This window comes from Bufo gargarizans, chromosome 2 (assembly GCF_014858855.1).
Source record: "Bufo gargarizans isolate SCDJY-AF-19 chromosome 2, ASM1485885v1, whole genome shotgun sequence".
Lineage (NCBI taxonomy): Eukaryota > Metazoa > Chordata > Amphibia > Anura > Bufonidae > Bufo > Bufo gargarizans.
In genome coordinates this window covers 666,827,630-666,853,982 of record NC_058081.1, presented here as the reverse complement: position 1 = coordinate 666,853,982, position 26,353 = coordinate 666,827,630, and the positions used below count along the sequence as shown (strand labels likewise).

The following is a 26,353-nucleotide window of genomic DNA, read 5'->3' as shown; positions in this document are numbered from 1 at the left end:
TATGTATTCAATATTTCACTCACGATTAAGCTGTTTCTCTGGTGCGGCGTCCCGCTCCTGTTTTGAAAAACAGACTGACTTTTTGTGATTCGGATCCTTCAGTTTCAGCTTGTTCAGTGGTCGGCGTGCCACATGCTATGGCGGCGTATCTCTTAGTTGTTAGTTCGCCCCTTCAATGTTCAGGTCGCCTCTTGACCCCTTTGTTTCAGCTGTTAGGACTCCGCTTTGTAAGTAACAGGTCAGTTTCGTGAGTGTCTTGAATTTGGTTCTTCTTAGAGCGCTCCAGTGATGTAAATCTGTTCAAAGTATGCTGATTGAAACAGCATACTTTGAACAGATTTACATCACTGGAGCGCTCTAAGAAGAACCAAATTCAAGACACTCACGAAACTGACCTGTTACTTACAAAGCGGAGTCCTAACAGCTGAAACAAAGGGGTCAAGAGGCGACCTGAACATTGAAGGGGCGAACTAACAACTAAGAGATACGCCGCCATAGCATGTGGCACGCCGACCACTGAACAAGCTGAAACTGAAGGATCCGAATCACAAAAAGTCAGTCTGTTTTTCAAAACAGGAGCGGGACGCCGCACCAGAGAAACAGCTTAATCGTGAGTGAAATATTGAATACATATAATAGAGACTTTATAAGCTAAACTGGATTATCTGCACGATATAGAAAAGAAAGATAAGAAGACATTTTTAGCTACTAAGAAGATTGTCATTAAGAACATTGTTGCAACATTGCTCCACTAATCAGTGGTCTATACAAGGGGAGACTATATAAAAAACCTTTATTGCAACTATATGAACATTGCTCTTATTCATCAAGTGCCATCCATTAACTGCTGCTATATTGTTATTGTTATTTATTGCTGCTATATTCACTAACTAACTAATATTAATTGCTGATATTTTTTATTAATATATTGTTTTTATAAATAAAACCGTCTTTTCATGAACCCATAAATAGAGTGCCTGTCCACTATTTCTATATAATTGTACCTCTTGTGGTCGCTGTATAAAGACCTGTTGGTTGCATTGGTGTCCACAGTAGGCATATACTAATGACCTCTTCCACAGATAGCCAGGAGGGGTCAGGTTAGTTTTCAGACTTGGATCAAAATGTGAAGTAAGAACCTCATGTTCACGAAACTAAGCAGTGGTAAACGTTTCAACAATATGTGCAAAATACACTTTCTATTTTTATAGTGAAGAAATAAAGAGTTCCGAGCTGGTATCAATAAGTAGCCCTCACCTATCACTGCTCACTATCTATAAATCTTCAGTTCTCATTCAAAGCTGACAAAGTGCTACATGAGTGAATATAGCACAGTTTATGTGTGTCATGATCTGGAGAAAAAAAAAAAAAAAAGTATTTGACTCAAACCGAGGCTATCTTAAGTCATCTTGACTTGTTTACTGGAGACATCATAAATCTCGGTTCTCTGTTGGAGGCTTTTTATTCTTTACATGAAGTTTGGATGTAGCCATATTCTTCACAGATCAGAACTTATAAGAGCCCTGGAAGGATATTCGTATACACCTTTCTTGTTTGTCATCAGTGGCATTTCTGCTTTGGAGATGGCAAAGAGAACCTTAAGCCAGAAGCCTCCTGTAGTGACTATCCCCATGGCAGTAGAAGACTGTTCTTTTCTAACACATCAAAGGGAAAACTTCAAAGACTGTTACACACCAGCCATTTCTACAGTGAACGCTGCCCTGGTACAGCCCTGTAAGGACTGTAGGTCATTAGCTGTGTTTATGTTCACACTTCAAAATTATTTGTTATACACTGATCAGCTGTAACATTAAAGCCACCTGCGTGATATTATGCAGGTCCCCTTCGTGTCTCCAAAAAAGCTTTGTGCCGTTCACTTGACAGCAGACTACTTAAAGTGTCCAAAATTATCAGTTTCAGAAATTTCTGTTACAACAGCTCTATGGCATCAGACCAGATGGCCTTGCATTTGCTTCCCATGCACATCAATAAGCCTTTCGGCGGCCATGATCCTGTTGGTTAACTAGTTTTCTTTCCGTGGATCACTTTTGGAAGGTCCTAGCCACTGGGTACGGGAAACACCACCTACTGTTTTAAAGGTGCTATCCCAATTGTCATAATTTGACCCTAGTCGAAGTAGATAAGATCCTTATGCTTGATCTTTTTCCTGATTGCCATATGTCACCTTCAAGAACTGAATGTTCACTTGCTGAAGCTTGATTAGTGTGGCAAAACATCCCATCTAGAGTATCATGGGCCACTAACACAATGGGTAGAATAAATACCTGTCCTACGTATTTTATTTACCACGTAAAGCATCCAATGAAGAATATGCCCTGGCCCACTACAAGTTGGACAAAGTTGTTAAATGCTGATCGAGTCTCCTCTTGGTCTGAGGAGCTACTATCACTGACACCATAAGCAGAAAAGTCAGGTATCTATAAAGGCAACTGTTACGTCTCAGGTCTACATGAAGTAGGGTGGGAGTTCTACCATTTAAAATACACTTTTATTTTATGTTATGCCATGATGATCTTGGACCAAAGTAATTTTTTACATCTATGTATGAATATAAATATTTTTTGAGGGCTAAATATTCTTTAACCCCCGTTTACATATGAGCGATTTACAAATGCAATACTGTCCCATAGTAAAGACCGCTTACTTACAAAATACTACACCAATCTGTATATACTGTACTGCACCCCCATTCCAACGCATTTCATGTCCTCTTAAACCCTTGTGTGCTACTGGAAGAGCCAGACTCAGTGATGCAATGGATGTCATGGAAAGAGAGAGATTGCAAAGAGGCACTTACGTGGATGTGAAAAATCTGTGGTATTCCAAAGGGTGGCAGACAGATGGAAAGGAGAGAGATGGTTCGAAATAAAAGAGAATGCAAGTGAGATGGAGCCAAAGAGACAACAAAAGAAAGGACGAATGTAAAGCCAATATGTGAACACATAATGCAATGGAACCCAATGAAAATGAAATACTATATCAACATTATGTGATAACCTATCATTGTGTATATGCCAAAAAAAATGGCACCAGAGTGAACTTAAATAAGCGCAAGCTCAAAACTTGTTGAACTTAAAAACAATGTAAAAATGAAAAAATATGGCAAATTGTAGAAAAATCCCTTCCCCGGATTATTCAACAGAAACAAAAACTGCTTCTATTCATTTGTATAAGATGTGACAAATGTTAAATAAAGAATTGCCTTGCTAAAACCCATAATCGTTGTACTAGTGGGAAACGGATGAAGAGGGTAAATATTTCTGTGCAACTAAACCATTATAATCCGATAGAAAAACACATTCACGATACTTCTATTATCATTTCTAGCAATTATTTTGATTTGCATCCTATAAAAAAAATCATTCCTTTCAGACGGGCCAGGATAAAGTATAAAGAGACTTCTACTATCTACACAAAGCCTTCTTTAGAATCTTAGGCTGGATTCACACATGCAGTTTTAGTCCAAAGCCAGGAGTGGTTTTTTTTCTCTATGCCTTTCCTTCTTTTTATATCCAGACAAACTGAATAAAAATCTGTAGCATAACTGTAGGTGTGAATCCAATCTTAACGATTCAAGTTCTAAGTGGGGAAGTTATGTCCACTTTAAAGTTAGGACATCCAATAGTATCTAAAATATACCTTTACCCTTTATTTGGGGCTTTTCTGATCAGATATTAAATTAGCTTTGTATCACTGCATAATCCCTAGAATAAAAGACCCAATCTATACATTTAGTAAGAGTAAATACATGTCACCACAAAGGACAGCTATAGGAACCGCACCTGTAAAACACAGGATACATATATACATATAGCATATTACTATAAAGCTCTAAAATCACTTACGGACTGGCTGGGTCACAAACTCAAAAGATGGGGATGTCTCTCCAATGCCTTTGCCATTGATAGCTGACAGTTTGACAACATATGACGTCTCAGGCCTAAGACCTCCGATTGTGATTGCACTCTCTGTACTTTCTGTAAACAAACACCATAAATAGGGTTGAACAGTAAGAGAAATTGTTGCTTGTATAATATTTTAACAATTACAGGACATAAAGGGGTTGTCTAACTTTTCCTATTCAGGAAATAGGAAAACTGAGATGGTGGTCTTGTTGCTATCAGTCGTCTGTGCCTTGTTTCAAGTGGAACTTGGCTTTCAATGCTATCTATGGATATCTCTTGGTGATTATTTATTGTACTGGCGGTATTATGGGATGAACAACATATTTTCAATTGTTTTTTTTTTTATTAATAAATTTGATTTGTCTGTCTTCTGTGGCCACATTTACTCTCAAACATTGCAAGATGCTCAGCCCTGTTCAGTGTGAAATCCATCAGAGAAGCTCTCTATCGGCTCAATCTGCAGCCCCAATCTCTGCTCTCTTGAGCGCTCATAAAGTTGACATCTTTGGTCGCAAAGATGTCAGCTGAGATTTGGGTTGAGGGGAGCAGAGAGAGGGGCTACAGACTGAGTAGCCAGAGATCAATCTGATCGATTTCACCATGAACTGGACTGAGCAGCCTGCAATGTGGGAGAATACTTGCAAGCTATAAAGACAAAGGCGAGCTATAAACAGAGCAAAATTTTTATGAAAACAATTGCATATGTTTTTTAATATATATTACAGCCAATGCAATAAAAACTTGCTACAATGGTGCCTATATCCTTTAACAGAGCAGGGTCTAATAGGTATGAAAAACAGTATAAAAAATGTTGTAGAAGGAAAAGTAGCAATGGTCTCCTACACATGGTGAGGAAGGGGGAAGCAGTGGGTGAATAGTCCAATGTGCTTTATAAGATGAAGATGATTTTATTGTTCACAAACTGATTTGCATTTAATTAATTGACCATTTGTCAGGTTACAACACAAAGGGTGAATAAAATGTGAACTTAGTTTGTAATGTCATGCCTGAAAACACAAATTAAATATGGTCTCTTAAATTACCATCCCGGGCACTGAAGTTAGAAGTCTGCCATTTCTCTGCTCCTGTCGGTCTCCATTCTGCCTTGTACTTGAGGATGGGTACTCCACCGGTAGAGTCTGGTTCTTCAAATTCGACCATAGCAGTGCTCGAGTAAGACTCCACCCTAACGATTGTTGGTGATGAGGGGGTTTCTGCCAAAACATGACGATATACAGTACTTCAATTTCTCTATAAAGGTGATAAAACAAGCTCTTAACATGACTTCATCTTTTCAGTAAAAGCTAAACCTGAGTGACTCTTCTGGTGCTAGTTACTGCTCTACATGAAACTCAGATTATTCCTCAGATGGTTACTCACCTGCTTGTACGAGAATGAACTCAGAAGACTCCTGTCCAACGCTGTTGACTGCAGTGCAATTGTAGTTTCCAAAATCACTTTCAGAGTCAGGGTTGATCTGTTGATGATGGACATTCACTTGAAAATATGTCTACACAGTTGATGAAGCCCACAAAGGATGAAATGTAATACTACCCCCAGCACTGAAATGCCATCATGTATGAAACCATAAATTCTTTCAAAGCACACATGTTAAACTGGACTTATCCCAAAACTTTCAAAAAACAGTGAATCTTTCAGTATTTTGCTTTCAGTGAAATCCTGAGAAACCTGAAGAATATGGTAGTAGGACTGTGTCACACTGTTTACAATGGAAACCACAATGCATTGTTGAATGTGTGCATGAAACTGACTTATATTGGGGTTGTTTTGATCCCATAAAATCTCACAGAGCTTTCAATGCAGATGTGACCCTAGGCTAACACAGTTCAGGACTATAGTAAGCTGGCCGACAAGTCCTGTGGGAGCAGTAATGGCATCTATATTCTTTTTCTTTCAGCTTTTCTGTAAAAATAAATAAATAGATAGCTATGGATGTTTTGGCATTTGTACCTCGAGACTGCTGGCAAACGGACTACTGTAGATCTTGATGTTGGAGGAGTTGGAACTGGGCAGGAGTTGTCCATCCCTCAACCAGGACACTCTTGCAGTAGGATAGGCAAGGACTTCACAGGTAATGTTAACTGGATTTCCCTCCCAGGTATAAATGACCAATGGGCCCTTTATTTTGGGAGCATCTAAAAAAAATAACAATAATTATTACCATTAATATTTGTGCACACGTTCAGACAGAAAAATAAAAGAACCAAATTGTTTATCCAAACCTAAATGCATAAATAGCCATTCACATAGTGACATTCCTGCTATGAGGGATTCAGAGCTTTTTTTGTGATGAATTTTACCTCCTTAACCTGGATCTATTCAGCTTTTTTTTTTGTTTATTCTCTGATTATGGGTTTTTGGCATGTTTTATATTGCTAACAGCAGATATTCTAACGGTGGTCATATGGTATTATTGTTTGCACGTTATTTATTGCTCCTCTTCTGTTGGAAATTATGTTTTTTTAGCATAATTTCTATGAGATTTCTGATATAATATATAGTGATTATTATCTTTTCCACTATAAGCAAAATGTCAGACGAGCCAGTAAGTTTTTGCAACTGCTAGTTTGTTTGTTTTTTTGGTACAAAATCTTAAAAATGCACTAAACATTGGTATCATTTATGGGTGAGCAGACCAAATTAACAAATTTTAATCTCAATCTTCACATTGATTTAAATATCTGACTCCCCATACGCATGATCAGATTTATGTAAATGAGTATTGCAGCTATCTATTGATAAATAGTTGTGCCTTACGGTGAACTTTTATTATTTTTTATTTCCTAATACTGTGTATATATATATATATATATATATATATATATATCTATATAGCAAACTAATAAAATAGCAACTGCGATTTGTCTCAGGAGGTGCTGTTCCGTTTTTTTTTAATCAATAATATGCGCTAAGAGCTTCTTCACTGCATTTGCAGTAAATATTGGCTTCATGTATTTGACCCTGTTCACACATTCACCTGTATACTCAGTCTTAGTGCATTTAGTGGTGTGCTGCTACTTTATTAGTTTGCTGTATTATTGACGGGTAGCCTGCGATTTGTCTCAGGAGGTGCTGTTCAGTTTTTTTGCTTATATATATATATATATATACATACACACACACAGTATATATATATATATATATATATATATATATAAAACTATATGCTATAGCAAATTTTCTCACTGGTTCAAGAGTTTTCATTCTTTGCTGGCAATGTGCATGTTCCTAAGTTTAAGAATATAGGCCCAGGTCCAGGTGATAGACTATGGCAGAGATGAGGGAGAGTAGACACACATTACAAAACTGCTGCTCTTACAGAGGAGGATTTAGGAAACCCGATACAAAGCACTGTGAGAAAGGACTGTCTAAAGCAATCAATCAGGTTCAGATCCCAAAGTGATTCTGCAAAACAGGGGCTGGAATTTTAAATGTCACACCTTTTCCCTTGCATTCAATTTAATAGATCTTTCACTGTATTTACTAGTATCAGGCTGGGCGATTGGATGAGAAGAAGATAATGCTCTATTAACTGCAAAATGGATGACCGCAATTGCAACTCTCAAAGGAAGAGCAGTCCTGGAGCATAAACCACTGCTCCAACACATGGAATAGTAAATAAGACAACCATGAGAGCAGATGATGTATGGGCATGTGTAAGGTTTTATTATTTGGGTGGAGAGTCAATATAAATATATTTTATGTCGTAAACCATTGCAGGAGGACAGCAGTAACAGACTGCTTCTGTCATTACAAGATGCAATATAACGAGGCATAAAGCATGTTTATACTGTAAGCTTTCTTACTCTTCACATACTTCATCTAACCACAAGCTCATTCTGAGCAGCAGCATGAAACAAAATCTAAGTTCAGCAGCGCAGAAAGTACATGGCGCTCCCACAGCACGAAACCACATTAAAATTAGACCTATTGTCCGCAAAATATAATCATGCAAAGTCAACGTTCCCTCATCCTCCTACCTTATACATTATACTCTGAATATGCTGCTACTTCTTACTATACAATCAGCAAGTTGTGATATAATAGTCATATGTACCTTGCTTTATGTAGCATGATGAGCTGGAAGTGGTCCCTTAAAGAAGCACTTGGAGCAGTTAGTGTGTGAGATACATTATAGGGTTAGGACACTTCTAAATGGGCCCTAGTAGAGACCCTCGGGAGGTAAATCCTCAATAAACAACCGGTCACAAAACCGAAATTCCCTGCAGGGGTACTACTTTTTGGAACTAAAGGGAATAGACTTTATTAAATCAATTTAAAACAACCCCTCAAATATTAAAACTATCAGGTGATCGTGCTGATTACTAAGTTGCTTTTAATTGTAAGCCCCTCAACAATGTAGCGAAGAGGGGAGAGGAGGAGTGGGAGGAGCGTGAACAGTTGTCACCTTTTGTATGCAGTTACAATGCACAGAGTGCAGATGTGTCCATAATTAGGAGACATCATTTATATATTCTTATCTCCACTGTCTAAACTCATGAGTGCATTGCTCATTCACTGCCCCTGAACTGTCTGGAGGCTAGAACATTCACACACATCCTCATGCAATTACACTCATTGCGTTTTCCACCTTGTAATGTTTGCATGCACCTAGATCTAAGCACTGAAAACCTGCCTAAAAAGGATTGCGCCTAACACTAGTCCCCACCCTTTGTAACTGCATACAAAAGGTGACAACTGTTCACGCTCCTCCCACTCCTCCTCTTCCCTCTTCGCTACATTGTTGAGGGGCTTACAATTAAAAGCAACTTAGTAATCAGCACGATCATCTGATAGTTTTAATGTTTGTGGGGTTATGGTTCATTTAAGACCATGTTTTAAATTGATTTAATAAAGTTTATACCAGGCATGTCCAAACTGCGGCCCTCCAGCTGTTGCAAAACTACAACTCCCAGCATGCCCTAATAGCTGTAAGCTATCCAGGCATGCTGGGAGTTGTAGTTTCGCAACAGCTGGAGGGCCGCACTTTGGACATTCCTGGTTTATACCTTTTAGTTCCAAAAAGTAGTACCCCTACAGGGATTTTCGGTTTTGTGACCGGTCATTATAGGGTTAAGTACATATTTATATTATATACATATAAATAATTAATGTGAGCTACATGAAGGGCCAAAGTGATAAAACCACGTGCCTCACATTAATAGTAACCGACCCCATTAAGTACCTCCTCACATAATGGGCTACATGGGGTGCGAGGTACATGAGGGGTTTACTTGGAAATAACGTGAGACACATGGTGTTATTAATTTTGAACCTCTACGTGCCTCAAATTAATAGTAAATAACCTCTTCATGCACTCTTTCGCCCCAGCTGTATCCTGTGTTCCGGCATCCTACCCTGGCTCTCACCGCCGCTGCCACCTATTTGGTTCCTGTGCCCTGCCTTGGCTCTCACCCCTGCCACCTCCAGGGTTCCTGTACTCTCCCCCGGCCCTGACTCCTGCTTAGTGAAGCCTAGTACTGAAACACTGACAATGTCAGTATTGAACCAAAGAGGTCATCAAAGTGTCAAAATAGTATTGATATTTTGATGCATCGTGCAACCCTAGTGTGGACTCATGTACTATAACCCTGCACTCCTTGTCCCTCAGATAACCCAGTAATGATATCTTCAGCAGCACTCTGTGATTAAAGGAACATACAGAGAAATAAGGAGGGTAGAGATGGGTGGTGCCTGAGAACTGCCAGGAGGGATTTGATAGGTAATGGATGTACAAACCGGATTCCAAAAAAGTTGAGACACTAAACAAATTGTGAATAAAAACTGAATGCAATGATGTGGAGATGGCAAATGTCAATATTTTATTTGTAATAGAACGTAGATGACAGATCAAACGTTTAATCCGAGTAAATGTATCATTTTAAAGGAAAAATACGTTGATTTAAATTTTCATAGTGTCAACAAATCCCCAAAAAGTTGGGACAAGTAGCAAATAAGAGGCTGAAAAAAGTAAATTTGAGCATAACGAAGAGCTGTGTAACGGACCGTTTCAGCAGACAAGGGGTTAAAATCCGTTTAGGCGATATGCCCCTTTCCGAGAGACAGGCACAGCTACTGCAGAACACCAACCTCCCGAACTGGATACAAAATAGCACTCCAAACTGGAACCTCGCAAGTAGCTGCCAGTCAGACAAACAGGAAAAGCGTATCAGTCAGCTTACACTCCTGGCAATCAGTCTCCAACAGCATACAGGGAATCCCCCCAAGAACGAGACAAGGCTCCGTGATCAGGGTCAAGCAGTGCTCTGACTGTACTTCAAGTACAGCCTCTTTTATTGATAAAAAAACAAACATAGTACTGCCCACAGGGTTTTGAAATCCAACCAATCAGTAATTCACAACACACACAATGTAAATACAGCAATCAATCGTTCCCGCCCCCTAGAGGACCAGAAGGGAGACTGCGACACAGGACAGATACAACATATCCCCACAATGCATCATGGTTTCCTCCCCTCTGCTGGGAGACAACCGGGGGCAATCCAATTATCTCTCAGGACAAAGGGGAGATCACCAATACACATGTGGAGACAACAGGACAGACATCACCATTTAAACACACAATGGGACAATAGAACCACACCTAGCATATTCCTCCCAAGCTGACAAGTTACACTTATTATAAGTTGTTACAACTTTGTGAGGTTACATTGTCCATACATATAACTTACATCAATTTAAACAGTATAACTTGGGGACAAACCTATCCAAAATTCACCGGAATAGGTTCAGGGGTTCAAAAGTTAGCATGAGCCATAATCCTGAGGCAAGAGGTCTTCAAACAGCCCCCTCCAAAAGCCAGTGGCGAGGTTGGTTTCGCCACACATCTCCCCCCCCCCCCCCAGGGAAGACTAACCAGATACCTGACCTCACGCCGGTCGGTACCTGAGTTAGTCTGGCAGCCCACCCACAACCCAATACTGGACCTGCTGAATTCCGTAGCCTGTCTCTGTTCAGTGAATCCACCAAGATTATATCTGTAGCTGGTACTCCCGGTCTCTGAGTTGCTCCCTGGCTTGGAGTGGAGGTTGCTTTGTGGGCAGGGATCAGCGGTACTCTGCCCTGGTGCCAGCGCTACCACGGAAGAAGCCTGGCTGGAGTCTGGTTGTCGGAGGGGGAAACCGACTGTCTCCCCTTTGGCTAAACAGCCCTGTTGCTGGGGGACAGGACCGACTGTCCCTACCCCCTGTGCTGTAAGTGCAGAGACCACGGTCCCATCTGCACTGTTGTGGGGCTTACTGTCTCCCCTTGGTGCGTTAAGCTGCCGCTGGGAAGAGGGGGTAACGTGCTCCTCTCCCATACATACTTCCAGCCGCTGGGGAGGGTGAACGACCGCCCCCGCTCCCAATACAGTGTCCTGCTGCTGGGGAAAGGAGACTGGGCTCTCTATTCCCTGTAGGACACTCTGCCGCTGGGGGACAGGACCGACTGTCTCTGCCCCCTGTAACTCCGTCTGCCGCTGGGGAATGGAGACTCGGCTCCCAATTCCCAAAAAATCATGCTGCTGCTGGGGGGCAGGAACAACTACCTCTGCCCCCTGTAACTCAGCCTGCCGCTGGGGAGGGAGGCCGCTGCTCTCCTCTCCCTGCATTTCACACTGACTTCCCGGCACATCACTCTGCTGCTGGGGGCAGGAACAACTACCTCTGCCCCCTGTAACTCAGCCTGCCGCTGGGGAGGGAGGCCGTTGCTCTCCTCTCCCTGCATTTCACACTGCCGCTGGGGAATGGAGACTAGGCTCCCACTGTCCCGCAACCGTAACTTCCGATGGAGGTCCACCCAACGTGGCAGCTGACCGTCACCTTCTGCCCGGTATAGTAGGGTCTTAGACACTAGACTCCTCACGAACTTCACGTATTTCTCAGCTGGATTGGGTCCGAAGAAGTTCAGCCTCAACCACATCATACGGTCAAATTCCTCCATAGAGTATCTGTACTCCACTGCTGGTTCCATCCTGGTGCTTTTAGGGTCACTGTACTGAGACATGCGTTGCCCTTAAATTGTAAAATCCAAAGAAATGGTGTCTCCTGTAGCTGTCCTTCTGGCTGTAGGAACGATCCCGCTGCTTGCCACCACTGTAACGGCACCGTTTCAGCAATATGCCCCTTTCCGAGAGACAGGCACAGCTACTGCAGAACACCAACCTCCCGAACTGGATACAAAATAGCACTCCAAACTGGAACCTCGCAAGTAGCTGCCAGTCAGACGAACAGGAAAAGCGTATCAGTCAGCTTACACTCCTGGCAATCAGTCTCCAACAGCATACAGGGAATCCCCCCAAGAACGAGACAAGGCTCCGTGTTGAGGGTCAAGCAGTGCTCTGACTGTACTTCAAGTACAGCCTCTTTTATTGATAAAAAAACAAACATAGTACTGCCCACAGGGTTTTTCAAATCCAACCAATCAGTAATTCACAACACACACAATGTAAATACAGCAATCAATCGTTCCCGCCCCCTAGAGGACCAGAAGGGAGACTGCGACACAGGACAGATACAACATATCCCCACAATGCATCATGGTTTCCTCCCCTCTGCTGGGAGACAACCGGGGGCAATCCAATTATCTCTCAGGACAAAGGGGAGATCACCAATACACATGTGGAGACAACAGGACAGACATCACCATTTAAACACACAATGGGACAATGGGACAATAGAACCACACCTAGCATATTCCTCCCAAGCTGACAAGTTACACTTATTATAAGTTGTTACAACTTTGTGAGGTTACATTGTCCATACATATAACTTACATCAATTTAAACAGTATAACTTGGGGACAAACCTATCCAAAATTCACCGGAATAGGTTCAGGGGTTCAAAAGTTAGCATGGGCCATAATCCTGAGGCAAGAGGCCTTCAAACAGCCCCCTCCAAAAGCCAGTGGCGAGGTTGGTTTCGCCACAAGCTGGAAGACCAATTAACACTAATTAGGTCAATTGGCAGCATGATTGGGTATAAAAAGAGCTTCTAAGAGTGGCAATGTCTCTCAGAAGCCAAGATGGGTAGAGGATCACCAATTCCCACAATGTTGGGCAGAAAGATAGTGGAGCAATATCAGAAAGGTGTTACCCAGCGAAAAATTGCAAAGACTTTGCATCTATCATCATCAACTGTGCATAACATCATCCGAAGATTCAGAGAATCTGGAACAATCTCTGTGCGTAAGGGTCAAGGCCGTAAAACCATACTGGATGCCCGTGATCTCCGGGCCCTTAAACGACACTGCACCACAAACAGGAATGCTACTGTAAAGGAAATCACAGAATGGGCTCAGGAATACTTCCAGAAACCATTGTCAGTGAACACAATCCACCGTGCCATCCGCCGTTGCCAGCTGAAACTCTACAGTGCAAAGAAGAAGCCATTTCTAAGCAAGATCCACAAGCTCAGGCGTTTTCACTGGGCCAGGGATCATTTAAAATTGAGTGTTGCAAAATGGAAGACTGTTCTGTGGTCAGACGAGTCACGATTCAAAGTTCTTTTTTGAAATCTGGGACGCCATGTCATCCGGACCAAAGAGGACAAGGACAACCCAAGTTGTTATCAACGCTCAGTTCAGAAGCCTGCATCTCTGATGGTATCGGGGTTGCATGAGTGCGTGTGGCATGGGCAGCTTGCCTGTCTGGAAAGGCACCATCAATGCAGAAAAATATATTCAGGTTCTAGAACAACATATGCTCCCATCCAGACGTCATCTCTTTCAGGGAAGACTCTGCATTTTTCAACAAGATAATGCCAGACCACATTCTGCATCAATCACAACATCATGGCTGCGTAGGAGAAGGATCCGGGTACTGAAATGGCCAGTCTGCAGTCCAGATCTTTCACCTATAGAGAACATTTGGCGCATCATAAAGAGGAAGGTGCAACAAAGAAGGCCCAAGACGATTGAACAGTTAGAGGCCTGTATTAGACAAGAATGGGAGAGCATTCCTATTTCTAAACTTGAGAAACTGGTCTCCTCGGTCCCCAGACGTCTGTTGAGTGTTGTAAGAAGAAGGGGAGATGCCACACAGTGGTGAAAATGGCCTTGTCCCAACTTCTTTGGGATTTGTCGACACCATGAAATTCTGATTTAACATATTTTTCCCTTAAAATGGTACATTTTCTCAGTTTAAACTTTTGTTCCGTGATTTATGTTCTATTCTGAATAAAATATTAGAAGTTGGCACCTCCACATCATTGCATTCAGTTATTATTCACGATTTGTATAGTGTCCCAACTTTTTTGGAATCCGGTTTGTAATACTGTAGTTCACAAAAAGTCAGCCACGCAGGAAACATTGATCCTCTGTTTACATAGGAAAGTGTGCACGTGCCAGAGTGCTTCTTTAATTGGGTGTTATTTAGTAAATTAAAAGAGATGTGTTATAAAACTAAACTTTTAAATGGAAATAAAAAGCTGTAAAGGCTATGGGTGCAGGTCAGGCTCCTTTAATTTCTGCTGATCAGCTGTTATTGGTAGGGTGGTCATGTCATGGCATTTATTCACAAGACAGGGGACACTGCAGGCAAAATATATGTATTGCATGAACAGAGCAGAAGATGCTCTCCATTGTAGCAGAAAGAGGCAGTTCCAGAATGGCCAGAGCGGTGTATCTCTAGGGGAAAAAAATGAAAAACTCTTTACAGTGGTGGTCTTGTCAAGACAACCTCTTCCAGGTTAAAGATGGAAGGGCAATAAACAGCATGCAGTAACCTCCACAGCAAGAGCCAGATTGAGGGGGAGTCCTGACATCACATCCATGTGGACTTCTAAAGCATTTGGAAGGAGGCTGTATTCATGATACAACTATTATAAAGACGCACTAATGGATAGTATGATACTAGTTGTATACCTCCAATAGAGGCAAACCACTCAGCTGCTAGTGGGCCCTTGGGGAAAAGGGGCCTGAGTGGAGGATAGGCCCCAGCCCCAGAATAGTATCCCTACCATTAATGGAGAAAGCTAAAGGACCTGTGGTGACATCATACAGTGCATACAGTAAAGGAACTGCAAAAAGAATGGTTAGATAGAAGAATCTTCCAGGACCTGTGATTACATCATCATTACAGGTTCTGTGTATCTAGTAAAAGAACTGCACAGCAGAACATGATCACAGGTCCTTCAACCCCAACAGCATGGAAGATGAGCTCTCCGCTGAAACTATAATGGAGTGGTAAGAGGAGGTCTTCCTCCTTTCTCTTCATTTGCCCCCCATTACCTATTTTTACTCATATCTCACTCATATATACAGTACTGCAGTTACAACCAATATTACCTCATGTACATCACATAGTGACCATAATATATAAATGACCACATATATCTGTACACACTGCACTGTTATACCTTATACTTCTCACATTAGTTGACTGCTCTCTCTCTCTGTCTCTCTCTCTCTCTCTATATATATATATATATATATATATACAGTACAGTACAGACCAAAAGTTTGGACACACCTTCTCATTCAAAGAGTTTTCTTTATTTTCATGACTATGAAAATTGTAGATTCACACTGAAGGCATCAAAACTATGAATTAACACATGTGGAATTATATACATAACAAAAAAGTGTGAAACAACTGAACATATGTCATATTCTAGGTTCTTCAAAGTAGCCACCTTTTGCTTTGATTACTGCTTTGCACACTCTTGGCATTCTCTTGATGAGCTTCAAGAGGTAGTCACCTGAAATGGTCTTCCAACATTCTTGAAGGAGTTCACAGAGATGCTTATAACTTGTTGGCCCTTTTGCCTTCACTCTGTGGTCCAGCTCACCCCAAACCATCTCGATTGGGTTCAGGTCCGGTGACTGTGGAGGCCAGGTCATCTGGCGCAACACCCCATCACTCTCCTTCATGGTCAAATAGCCCTTATACAGCCTGGAGGTGTGTTTGGGGTCATTGTCCTGTTGAAAAATAAATGATGGTCCAACTAAACGCAAACCGGATGGAATAGCATGCCGCTGCAAGATGCTGTGGTAGCCATGCTGGTTCAGTATGCCTTCAATTTTGAAGCACCACCGCTTATGTCCTACAGAAGGTCTAAAAATCTTGGAGATCAGTTGGTGCATTCCTTTCTGCAGAGGCCTGACAAGTCACGCCTCTCCAGAAAGGGATGCTATCCCTGCCTCAACTGTTGCAATTGCAATAATGTACAGAAGGGACAAACCTTTTTCCATCCACATAGTGGGAAGAGGTATGATATAAAGGGTTTCTACACGTGCTCTTCTGAATTTGTGATCTATACATTGCAGTGCCCGTGTGGTCTCATCTATGTGGGTGAGACCACACAGGCCTGCAAATTGAGAATCAACCAACACAGGTATTCCATTCGGAAACTGTTTACGAAAATGGAGAGCACGTCTGGAAATCTGGAGAGTGAACTCCCGGTCCCAGAACATTTTTACAGATTCAAGCACACCGTTGCACAGTTGAGGTTTAGGGTTATTGATGGCGTTCCCGCGCCTCAGAGAGGGGGCGATCGGGAACGACTCTTGAAACGTCTGGAACTCAGATGGATCTTTGAGTTGGACACCATTGAGCCCAAGGGACTCAATCGGGAGTTCAAGGTGGGTTCTCTCTTCTGAGTCGTCTAACAGGATGTGAAGAGAAAGGGTTTTTATATGTAATAAGTAACAGTACCCGATATATAATCGAGATTATAAATTTTAAATTTTACTTTTCTTGTTGTATTTTTGTGTTTTTCACTAATAGATGAGGCATCCACGCGGGATGTACGCGAAGGATGGGAACAGTGACCTGGGAGCCGTCCAGCAGGTTATTATATTATTGCACGTGTTGTGCATTAGGTTCCACTAACTGATTATGTGTGGCGGAAACACATTATTCATTAAACTGACAATTTGACTAGATCCTACATTATCCGTTTTGGAGGCTATTTTATTCAGACAGAGGAATCTGGATGGCTGGTGACATAGGTTGTTTTTTATTGGAGTTCTTAGATCTGTGTAGGAGACCTTGGGGGTAAGCAAGGTAGGGGTCCACCTGACGGTGGGGCCCAGACCATGCGGGGGCACACATCGGTGGTCCCTCTTTTGATAGAGGGGGGACGATGGTTGTGGCCCTAGTACTCCCTGTCCAACAACAGTGGACAGTGTGATTTTGAGCATATCGTACTGCTACACCCCTGGCTATCAGCACTCGGGTGGGTCTGATTACTTTGCACCGTGTATAGCACGGGATCTCAACCTTTATGTTCACACTTGCCACTCTTGAATAATATTTTTCCAATTAAATGAATATTGGGAGGACCACACTGTTTGCACAGCCCTGTGTTGTTTTACTAGTAGGATCTTTTCTGAAATTCCTCCAATGGGATCTCATGTTGATTCCTTTTTTTGATCTCTCTTTACGTGATCATATTTATGTGTGAGATCATGTGTCTCCGCCTGACATATTTACAGTTGGTGTACTGAACCGCAATTTAGCTATGACTGAGGTTTTATAGATGGCCTGCTGTGATCGGTTCTCTCGTCGCTGTTTTTGTTTATTTTCTATTGTTGTTTAATAAGGCTGTCTCTCTGATATTGCGCCCATGGTGACCGGCGTCTGTGTAAATCCTCAGTGTGTATTAAAAATAATATCCAACGAAGGAATCTACAGGATAGGAAGGTTTTCCCTTATAGGACCTGTGGTTACTATGACAGCGAGTAGACGCTTAGACACGTCACCAGTCAGATGACCGAGAACAGCGCCAATGGTCATGTGACTGCTTAGATGACGTTGAGATGTATGTGAATCCCGTTAGGATGTTCGCGCAGGCGCATACGTATGCGGAAGACGCCGCTCGCCATGGATGCACTACACAGTGACAGCCGCACATGTGAACGCTTGGTAAGCCTCATATTAAATATACACGATGGTTGATTAATTAGTTATATGATTGTATGTACCTGAGAAGGGGTGGGATTTGTGTTAATGCACATTCACTGGGTAATTGGTATGAATTAGTACCCTTATATATTGTGAGTCATTTGTGAACATGTTTGTAGCTTGAAAAAGACTATTGTCGAAACGTTGCTGCTGATTTTGTGGTGTAATAAAAAACACTGAATAGCCTTTGGAGTGCCGTGACCTTCTTCGCTTTTTCTGGTATTTGTGGGGTCCATGAGGCCGGGACCTGACGTCACGAGCACCGCCGCAAAGCCTCTTGAATGAATTCAAGTAAGTGGTGCTGTCCTACCACTCTTTTTTGTCTGATTCGTTTGGGCCTGAGGACTTGCACACTGTCCATGGATTGAAAACAACAAGTTTCTTTGTGTTTTTTTCATGGATTTGAGCGGCATAAGCATAATGGCTACACCACACAGCTCTGTTTATTCAAGTGATCAAATCAATCACATCCTGAGTGGCGACGAGGGTGAGGGAGCCTTCCTGAACAAACCGACTGCTGATTCCATCAAGCGCAGGTTGGTGAATGAGAGAAAACAACTTATTAATTCGGAACTACATCTCCTAACCCTAAGAGAATACTACAGGGTGAGTCGCATACCTCGGGGTCTGAGGACTCACCTCAGACCAATTTTGTTTCCTGAGAATCAAGAATTCCTAAATAAATTCATGGAAATTGCGAATCGGTTCTCCATGGACATTATGTTATTGAACATGGAGTTCTTACAGAAGGACACAATAAAAATTAATACAAGGGTGCAGGAGCACGAGGAGCGACTAAAATCAATCACCAGCGCACAGGAATATGAAAAATTCCTTGACCAAATCAAAGGAGATCTTCATAAATATCGCCTTAATATTGAGGAGACTAAAAGGCAGAAGTGGTCTAGAGATGAGGAGGATTACACCAAGGGGAACATCTATAAAAGAACACAACCAGAGGTCAATAAATTCAGGTCACAGAAAAAACGCAGATTCCAGAGACCAAGGGGACGTCGTACAGACTTCACGGATACGGACTCCTCCACTGAGGGCATCAATGGGACTGATTTTTTAGGATCGGGACCCCTAAGGGACACAGGGGAAGACGCAGGGGAGGACGCAAACATCACCAGCATAGAAGGAACAACCAGGAATATCCGCTCAACGCGGTCAGCCAAACCACCGGTGGGAACCAAAACACCTGTGTCACAGCAGGGGAGAAGAGGTGCACAGAAGTCGGCACAATGAATGGGACTCAATTGGTGGTAAATATTTCCTCTTATGACCTCACTGATGTGGAATTAAGAGTATTGAATAAGGGATTGTCTTTTTGCCCTACATCCATGGTTGACTGGTTCCAAAATGAAATTGATTTGTTACATTTCTTTAGGCGGATTAAGTTAAAAGTTTTTTTCAATGATCAGACTCAAAGACCCAGGGAGGGACCTCCTCCCGGGGCCTCTGATGACACTGAGCACAGTATTTTAAGATTGACTGATTTGGGGCTACACATTAAGAGTGATTTCCAACCCCCGATATACCACAAAGCAATAGACACTTTTGTATCCTTGGTCCGGTCGGATGTCACTAGATTGAGACAACAGAATGATGGTGTCTCCGGTTCTAACCTGACCAAGGATGAAAAAGTTGCATTGACCTCCCTTGGTCGGCGTAAAGAGCTTACGATTAAGGCAGCCGACAAGGGAGGGGCAATTGTGGTTATGAACACTACACAATATGTCAGTGAAATTGAAAAACAACTGCAAGACACAGAAGTGTATAGACAAGTCAATGAAGATCCGAAATTCGGTGTGATGAAAAAAATAAAAATACTGGTAGATAATGCTTATGCTAATAACATCATAGATGTAAAACTCCATAGCTATCTGATAGAGAAACATCCAGTGACGCCCACCCTATATGTCTTACCAAAGATACACAAAGATCTATACAACCCGCCAGGACGTCCCATAGTGGCTGGTATAGATTCCGTCTTTGCCTCTGCGGCTGTGTTCATCGACAAAGTGTTGAGGTCTGCGGCAACGGGGGCGAAGTCATATGTGAGGGATACGACTGAATTCCTCAACAGGATCCAACAGTTGACGTTCGGTGCGGGTGATAGACTGGTGTCCTTCGACGTCACCAGTCTATATACCTGCATTGAACATGAAAAAGGCTTGGAAGCGGTGCAGTGGGCCTTGCAACAAACTGACCATCCCGCTATAGTATGTGAATTTGTCAGCTCACTGTTGGAGATCCTGCTGACGAGTAACTATTTTAGCTTTGACCAAAAGTTTTATATCCAAAATCGTGGGACTGCCATGGGGTCTAATATGGCCCCGACATATGCCAACATCTATATGACATATGTGGAAGAGTCGTTTATATACCCATCCACCCTGTTCCATTATGTGTCCGGGTGGATGAGGTATATAGACGACATCTTCCTCATATGGTCAGGGACTGATGTGGAGTTAGGAGAGTTTCATGACTTAATCAATAGTGTCCATACACAACTGAAGTTCACTAGGGTGGATTCGTTGCACTCCATACAATTTCTAGACACATCAGTCTATGTGGCTGAAAGCGGTCTTCAAACAGACATTTTTGTCAAACCAACGGATCGAAATAGTATGTTACGTTTCGACAGCGCTCACCCTAAGAACATGCTGAGTTCTCTTCCATATAGTCAACTTCTAAGGGTGAGACGCATCATCTCAGATGATGAAAAAATGGATGAGGGATTGCAGGCAATGAGCTCTAAGTTCATAGCCAGAAGGTATCCCAAAAAGTTGGTTCAGAGACATCTTGACAAAGTCAGACAACATACAAGGACGCATTTGTTGACCTCGACCAGAATTAAAACTGATAATAAGAGATTACCCTTTGTGTCCACACATTCGGTTTTGAGCAAACAAATAACAGATTCGCTCAGACGAAATTGGTCGATCCTGACACGTTCTTTCCCAGACATTGCCGAGTTTCAGACACCACCGCTTATGTCCTACAGAAGGTCTAAAAATCTTGGAGATCAGTTGGTGCATTCCTTTCTGCAGAGGCCTGACAAGTCACGCCTCTCCAGAAAGGGATGCTATCCCTGCCTCAACTGTTGCAATTGCAATAATGTACAGAAGGGACAAACCTTTTTCCATCCACATAGTGGGAAGAGGTATGATATAAAGGGTTTCTACACGTGCTCTTCTGAATTTGTGATCTATACATTGCAGTGCCCGTGTGGTCTCATCTATGTGGGTGAGACCACACAGGCCTGCAAATTGAGAATCAACCAACACAGGTATTCCATTCGGAAACTGTTTACGAAAATGGAGAGCACGTCTGGAAATCTGGAGAGTGAACTCCCGGTCCCAGAACATTTTTACAGATTCAAGCACACCGTTGCACAGTTGAGGTTTAGGGTTATTGATGGCGTTCCCGCGCCTCAGAGAGGGGGCGATCGGGAACGACTCTTGAAACGTCTGGAACTCAGATGGATCTTTGAGTTGGACACCATTGAGCCCAAGGGACTCAATCGGGAGTTCAAGGTGGGTTCTCTCTTCTGAGTCGTCTAACAGGATGTGAAGAGAAAGGGTTTTTATATGTAATAAGTAACAGTACCCGATATATAATCGAGATTATAAATTTTAAATTTTACTTTTCTTGTTGTATTTTTGTGTTTTTCACTAATAGATGAGGCATCCACGCGGGATGTACGCGAAGGATGGGAACAGTGACCTGGGAGCCGTCCAGCAGGTTATTATATTATTGCACGTGTTGTGCATTAGGTTCCACTAACTGATTATGTGTGGCGGAAACACATTATTCATTAAACTGACAATTTGACTAGATCCTACATTATCCGTTTTGGAGGCTATTTTATTCAGACAGAGGAATCTGGATGGCTGGTGACATAGGTTGTTTTTTATTGGAGTTCTTAGATCTGTGTAGGAGACCTTGGGGGTAAGCAAGGTAGGGGTCCACCTGACGGTGGGGCCCAGACCATGCGGGGGCACACATCGGTGGTCCCTCTTTTGATAGAGGGGGGACGATGGTTGTGGCCCTAGTACTCCCTGTCCAACAACAGTGGACAGTGTGATTTTGAGCATATCGTACTGCTACACCCCTGGCTATCAGCACTCGGGTGGGTCTGATTACTTTGCACCGTGTATAGCACGGGATCTCAACCTTTATGTTCACACTTGCCACTCTTGAATAATATTTTTCCAATTAAATGAATATTGGGAGGACCACACTGTTTGCACAGCCCTGTGTTGTTTTACTAGTAGGATCTTTTCTGAAATTCCTCCAATGGGATCTCATGTTGATTCCTTTTTTTGATCTCTCTTTACGTGATCATATTTATGTGTGAGATCATGTGTCTCCGCCTGACATATTTACAGTTGGTGTACTGAACCGCAATTTAGCTATGACTGAGGTTTTATAGATGGCCTGCTGTGATCGGTTCTCTCGTCGCTGTTTTTGTTTATTTTCTATTGTTGTTTAATAAGGCTGTCTCTCTGATATTGCGCCCATGGTGACCGGCGTCTGTGTAAATCCTCAGTGTGTATTAAAAATAATATCCAACGAAGGAATCTACAGGATAGGAAGGTTTTCCCTTATAGGACCTGTGGTTACTATGACAGCGAGTAGACGCTTAGACACGTCACCAGTCAGATGACCGAGAACAGCGCCAATGGTCATGTGACTGCTTAGATGACGTTGAGATGTATGTGAATCCCGTTAGGATGTTCGCGCAGGCGCATACGTATGCGGAAGACGCCGCTCGCCATGGATGCACTACACAGTGACAGCCGCACATGTGAACGCTTGGTAAGCCTCATATTAAATATACACGATGGTTGATTAATTAGTTATATGATTGTATGTACCTGAGAAGGGGTGGGATTTGTGTTAATGCACATTCACTGGGTAATTGGTATGAATTAGTACCCTTATATATTGTGAGTCATTTGTGAACATGTTTGTAGCTTGAAAAAGACTATTGTCGAAACGTTGCTGCTGATTTTGTGGTGTAATAAAAAACACTGAATAGCCTTTGGAGTGCCGTGACCTTCTTCGCTTTTTCTGGTATTTGTGGGGTCCATGAGGCCGGGACCTGACGTCACGAGCACCGCCGCAAAGCCTCTTGAATGAATTCAAGTAAGTGGTGCTGTCCTACCACTCTTTTTTGTCTGATTCAATTTTGAATAAATCCTCAACAGTGTCACCAGCAAAGCACCCCCACACCATCACACCTCCTCCTCCATGCTTCACGGTGGGAACCAGGCATGTAGAGTCCATCCGTTCACCTTTTCTGCGTTGCACAAAGACATGGTGGTTGGAACCAAAGATCTCAAATTTGGACTCATCAGACCTCCGCAGCAGAGGTGACTATTGGTCTTCCTTTCCTGGGGCGGTCCGCATGTGAGCCAGTTTCTTTGTAGCGCTTGATGGTTTTTGTGACTGCGCTTGGGGACACTTTCAAAGTTTTCCCAATTTTTCAGACTGAATGACCTTCATTTCTTAAAGTAATGATGGCCACTCGTTTTTCTTTACTTAGCTACTTTTTTCTTGCCATAATACAAATTCTAACAGTCTATTAGTAGGACTATCAGCTGTGTATCCACCTGACTTCTCCACAACGCAACTGATGGTCCCAACCCCATTTATAAGGCAAGAATTCACACTTATTAAACCTGACAGGGCACAAGTGTGAAGTAAAAACCATTTCAGGTGACTACCTCTTGAAGCTCATCAAGAGAATGCCAAGAGTGTGCAAAGCAGTAATCAAAGCAAAAGGTGGCTACTTTGAAGAACCTAGAATATGACATATTTTCAGTTGTTTCACACTTTTTTGTTATGTATATAATTCCACATGTGTCATAGTTTTGATGCCTTCGGTGTGAATCTACAATTTTCATAGTCATGAAAATAAAGAAAACTCTTTGAAAGAGAAGGTGTGTCCAAACTTTTGGTCTGTACTGTGTATATATATATATATATATATATATATGTAGTGGGGTTTCGCTCTGGTAGATAGGGTAAGCGGGCGCAGTACAGAGGCAAAATACAAGTTCTTAACTCAAAACGTCAAATAACTTTGCAGTCTTGGTGGTAATTCACACACAATTGAAAGTTCATATAACACAAGTCATCTTGCTGGCAGTTCTGCCTCCAGTGGTCCACACCAGGCTTTAGGGGGCCTGTTTCTCCTGCATGGGATTCTCAGCCCTCCAGCAAGGCACAAAGCCTCAGATCTCAAAAACTGAGACATCTCTGCTGAGCCCAGCTGCCTTTTAAGGACAGCCAGGTGCTGCCAAAACCCAGATTGGCACTGAAACTCCGGTCCAGTATCTGACCTCACCTGGCTGGAAACCAGCCCAGTCGCACATGCTGGGAGGAAAATACCTGACTTGCCAGACACAACCCCTCACTGTGTCACATACCCCTCCCCTTTGTTCAACCCTTAGGGGCTGGACACACACAGACAATGCACCCAGGACAGGGCATCCATGTTTCCCTACAATCGGCCTGCACTGTGTTCTACCGAGAACTTAAAGTTCTGCAGAGACTAAAACCACCTGGTGACCCGGGCATTCCTGTCTTTGGCCTGGCTCATCCACTTGAGAGGGGAGTGGTCAGTCACCAGGTGTAACTTTCTCTTCAAAAAATTGTAGCGGAGAGACTCGAGTGCCTACTTGATAGCCAGGCACTCTCCACTATACTGTACCTGGCTTCGGCTCGGGTGAGCTTGCGGCTTAGGAAGACAATGGGATGCTCCTTCCTGTTGAACTCCTGAGACAGTACAGCACCAAGGCCTACCTCAGAGGCAACCGTCTGTACCACAAACTCCCTCTTGAAGTTCGGCGTCACCAAAACCGGTGACCTACACAGGGCCGACTTTAAAGCGACAAAAGCCTCTTCCGCCAATCATCCCAGCGAATCACTGATTTTCAAGGGCCCTGTCAAGGGTGCAGCTAGAGTAGCAAAGTGGGGAACAAAGCTAATGTAATAGCCCACCATTCCCAGGAATTACTTTATTTGCCTAGTAGTGACAGGTCGGGGCCAATTCCGTATCGCCTCTATTTTGTTCACTTGGGGTTTGATGACTCCGCACCTAATGACATACCCCAGGTACTTAGTCTCTTCTAACCCTATCGTACAGTATGGTTTTAATCAGACTTTTGCCTAAGGCTCAGTGACAATGTCATGCTGGATTATGTAAGTGCGTCCAGGGAGGTCTGAGAACATAACGTGTTCCGACAAACGAACTTCGTGGCCTCCTGAGTTCTATTTTGTTTAGAGGAGATGCTGTCAGCAATTTTTACTGAAGCCGCCTCTCTTGCATCAGACAGATGGGCCGGTACCTCTTCTCCTAGAAAACCCGGCCGCGGGCTGTCTTCTGTACAGGTTTCCCTATCTTTCCACGGTTTGAGTAAATTCACATGGTACGCCTGCCCCAGATTTCGCTGCCCTGGTTGGTGTACCTTGTAGTTTACATCTCCAATTTTCTTGAATACCTCGTAGGGCCCCTGCCACCTAGCCAGGAACTTACTGTCCACGGTCAGCACCAGAACCAAAACCCGGTCACCCGGGTAAAAGATCCAGACCCAAGCCTGCCGATTATACACTCGACTCCATATGCTACCTAACAAGAGGCAACACTGTATCTGATCTTGCATCTGGGCAACGTACTCAATAACACTTTTATGTAGAGTGGGTTGTTGTTCCCACGCCTCTTTGGCCACGTCCTAGAGACCGCGAGGGTGTCTGCCATATAGCAGTTCGAAGGGCGAGAACCCAGTAGAGGCCTGGGGTACCTCTCGCACTGCGAACATGAGATAGGGCAGAAGGAGGTCCCAGTCCTTCCCATCTTTAGACACTACCTTTTTCAACATATTTTTTAATGTTTGGTTAAACCGTTCTACCAGACCGTCCATTTGTGGATGGTAAACGGACGTCCGCAGTTGTTTTATGTGCAGCAACTTAGAGTTCCCTCATCACCTTGGATGTAAAAGGGCTCCCTCGGTCGGTCAGAACCTCTTTAGGTAGTCCCACTCGGAAAAACATTTCCATTAACTCCTTAGCTATGAGTTTAGCCGAGGTATATTGCAGTGGCACCACCTCCGGGTACCGAGTGGCGTAGTCTAGAATGACTAAGATGTGTTGATGCCCTCTGGCGGACTTCGGTACTGGGATTATGAGGTCCATAGCTATTTGGTCAAATGGTACTTCGATAATCGGGAGAGGTACTAGGGGACTATGAAAATGTGGCTGGGGGCTAGTTATCTGACAGGTCAGTCAAGATTCTCTTCCACTTCTTTGAATATGCTGGGACCGCTGTAGAATACGATCCTGAGTTTTCTGCAGCCCCAGGTGAACCCCAAAAACATGTTGGTGGGCTAGATCTAAAACAAGCTTGCGATAAGCCTTGGGGACCACCAACTGTTCAATAGGCTCACCCCATAGTTGGTTTACCCAATACAACATATCCTGATGACCA

General features: G+C 43.0%; 1 protein-coding gene across 4 annotated transcripts in view; it reads right to left on the bottom strand.

Annotated features, from left to right (window-relative positions):
• Nucleotides 1–26,353, bottom strand: part of NCAM1 (neural cell adhesion molecule 1) — a 415,621-nt gene that overhangs the window by 78,033 nt on the left and 311,235 nt on the right. For 2 of the 4 annotated variants that reach the window (XM_044282273.1, XM_044282276.1), the window contains exons 10-14: nt 5,898–6,082; nt 5,307–5,403; nt 4,970–5,140; nt 3,867–3,998; nt 2,819–2,833 (exon numbers count right to left, since the gene is read on the bottom strand). In XM_044282273.1, coding sequence (XP_044138208.1) covers nt 2,819–2,833; nt 3,867–3,998; nt 4,970–5,140; nt 5,307–5,403; nt 5,898–6,082 — 600 coding nt within the window. The remainder of the gene's footprint in view (nt 1–2,818; nt 2,834–3,866; nt 3,999–4,969; nt 5,141–5,306; nt 5,404–5,897; nt 6,083–26,353) is intronic. The other 2 variants (XM_044282274.1, XM_044282275.1) reach the window with 1 other exon arrangement.